We start from the raw sequence: 2,591 nt of genomic DNA on the forward strand, positions 1-2,591 counted from the left end.
GATAACACCTCCTGCAGCAGGACAGGGAATCAATTGGGAATTGAGGAATTAGTCCTCTGCCTGTGAGAGAGACTCAGGGTGGGAAACGCCCACAAGGTAGAAAAAATAAATGGAATTACTAGGCAGTGAGTCCTCATAGTGATTACAACACCCACATTCATGGTAAGTGGATAATACGCTAAATAACCTTTGCAAGTTGGCTAAGCAATGCTGGGACAAACAACTGAATAAAAGCGTGTTTCAGACCATAACCTGCCCTTTTATTTTCACAGATCAGGAAACCAGCAGAAAACTAAAGTTGTAAGTGACATAAGGTAGTGTTTAAAAATTAAGCCTCAGCAAACCCAATAACTTGTTGCAGAATGAGGAGAATTTTTCTTTAGTAGTTTCAGACAAAAAAATCCCTAGCAAATCATGCAAGAATTAAATTCCGTATTTATTTTTCTACATATTTCATGCCATGTCTTTTTTTTGTTTCATTTTGGTTTATTGTATTTTAGTCATTATATACACACTCTCTGAGCTTCCACAGCCCTAGCTAGTTATCTTCCAGGAGAGCTCTAAGGAAATATACTTCCAGCTTATTCCCCCCACCTCCCCTGACACGCACTTTCTGCAAAAATGTAAGCTCAGGGTGAATACTACAATTTACAGAAAGGAAAAGGCACACAGCAAACATGTTACTTACACGTGGTCTTTTCCATTCGAATTTGATGGGGATTTTCTGGCTATAGAAGAGGGAGGACTCATTTGGTGGGAAATCAGGATCTTCATAGAGAATGTTTTTCTCCAGGCACTTCTTGTGAAGCTCTTCATAGGTCTTCTCCTTTACTCTGATAATGGGCTGGTTGCGACTTATAATGGCAGAATAAATTCCCCCTGTGCCCCCACCCGCACCTTCAGTTGTAGTGCTAATAGCAGCACTGGGAACTGACCCAGCAGCTGTCTGCTGAGCCACCGCTGCATTTATGGCGGACGGCATGGGAATCAGGCTGAAAGCAAATGCTGAAAGAAAGCAAGATCTTGCAAACTAGAAGGAAATTCAAGAAAAGAGGAAGTTGCTGTGTAGACCGCTTTTTCTATCCGTTGAAAGTCTCCCAGTCAAATCTGCAAGCAACAAAATCCCGCGTGGTTGAGCACGTTGTGCATCTTCTCAAAGGGCAGTATTTTGTCATAAGAAAACAGAATTTATTCCTTGATGTGGAACAAGATAATCTGTTGGCTAACTCCTGTGCCTGAGTTGTAGTTATCTACAGCATGTGTGTGTGCCTGCCCTGTGTGTATAAGCGTTCAGAAGGGACAAGCTTTAACCCGTGAAATCTAAAAATAACTACAGGCAAAGAGAGAGGGAGGGAAAGTGAGAGGGAGGGGCTTAGTGAGATGGTGTCAGTCTTCTGCATGGCTCCTGCCGAGGCCCAGGCATGTTCCCGGGACAGGCTCCATGTGCAGGCTGACTCCTGGTGCAAGCAGCTCATCTTTTCCTTCAGTAGAAAGAACAGTGAAACTGGAAGCTAAACTCCTGCTGGTTTGGGAACGTACTTATGAAGTACTGCCAGCCAATAAACTAGTCCTGACACTCCTGAAGGAACTTTGTACTCGACTTTGCTGCAGAAAAGATATATAGCGATTTTTTACTAGTAGAGAGCATATGAAGACATGCTCCTAATGGTGAAAAAGGTAATTATTTGATGCTACTGAGGTCAGGTCAATACCTGCCAGCTGGGTTTGGCTCCTCTAGAAAGCAGCTTGCCAGCACTAAGATTCACCTGGTGATAGCTACCTCCCATGTAAAAGGTACCTTTTCATAGGGCAGAAAAGTTTCTAAGGGGCCCCGTGTGGAAACTGGGCCATTCTGTGTGTGTTAGGATATACCAGTCTTAGAGGAGATGTCTGACTTTGCACATTTATTTTGTCGCACAACAGTGGTATAATGGACAAATTCACAGGCTCCATGAAAGAAAATCTAAACAAGTGTTGCTCTTCTCTATAACCCAGTTCTTTAAAAGGTGACACTGTTTATGTGTCAAGAAAAGCCCCCTAACACCTTGATTTTTGTTTCATTGGGGAGTCTTAAATCACATGATGACATCAGTGTTATTTTTGCCTAATGACACTAGTCTCTGGACTCTGGCTCATGTACACATTGCTGACCTTCTGCCCTAGTACTATGCTGCTTCCCAAAGCACTGATTCTTTTTTCCTTCTCAGCCATTTGCTTGGTTTACACATTTCAAATCAACAGTACAATGGACAGTCTCTACAGCTCATTAAAAAAGCTCCACTAGGGGAACTTTTAAAGAAGGTAATATAGTTGGCAAGCTTGACTAACCTCTAGGAGTACTAATCCTCAGTCCTCTAATGGTGGCCTAAATCCTTTTCTTTTTATCATGAATGCAAGCCTTCTTGCACCAACAGGGTGATCAGAAAGGACAGATTCAAGTATTCATGGAAACAGGAAGGCAATTGCTTCAGGGTGGGTTGTCCAGATGCAGAATTGATGACTTCCTCATTACATTTAGATGCAAGGATTGCGGGTCTCATATTTGACATTACTTTGCAGGACAGCTTGGCAGAGCCATGTGTCACTCTTTC

General features: G+C 42.6%; 1 protein-coding gene across 2 annotated transcripts in view; it reads right to left on the minus strand.

Moving 5' to 3' along the window:
• The window catches only part of CAPN3 (calpain 3, (p94)), a 30,287-nt gene extending 28,971 nt beyond the window's left edge, over window positions 1–1,316 (minus strand). For both annotated transcript variants that reach the window (XM_009319212.1, XM_009319211.1), the window contains exon 1: window positions 689–1,316. In XM_009319212.1, coding sequence (XP_009317487.1) covers window positions 689–982 — 294 coding nt within the window. In that variant the 5' untranslated portion in view covers window positions 983–1,316. The remainder of the gene's footprint in view (window positions 1–688) is intronic.
• Between the last annotated feature and the right edge of the window lie 1,275 nt (window positions 1,317–2,591).

Source organism: Pygoscelis adeliae, unplaced genomic scaffold (assembly GCF_000699105.1).
Source record: "Pygoscelis adeliae isolate BGI_AS28 unplaced genomic scaffold, ASM69910v1 Scaffold22, whole genome shotgun sequence".
Lineage (NCBI taxonomy): Eukaryota > Metazoa > Chordata > Aves > Sphenisciformes > Spheniscidae > Pygoscelis > Pygoscelis adeliae.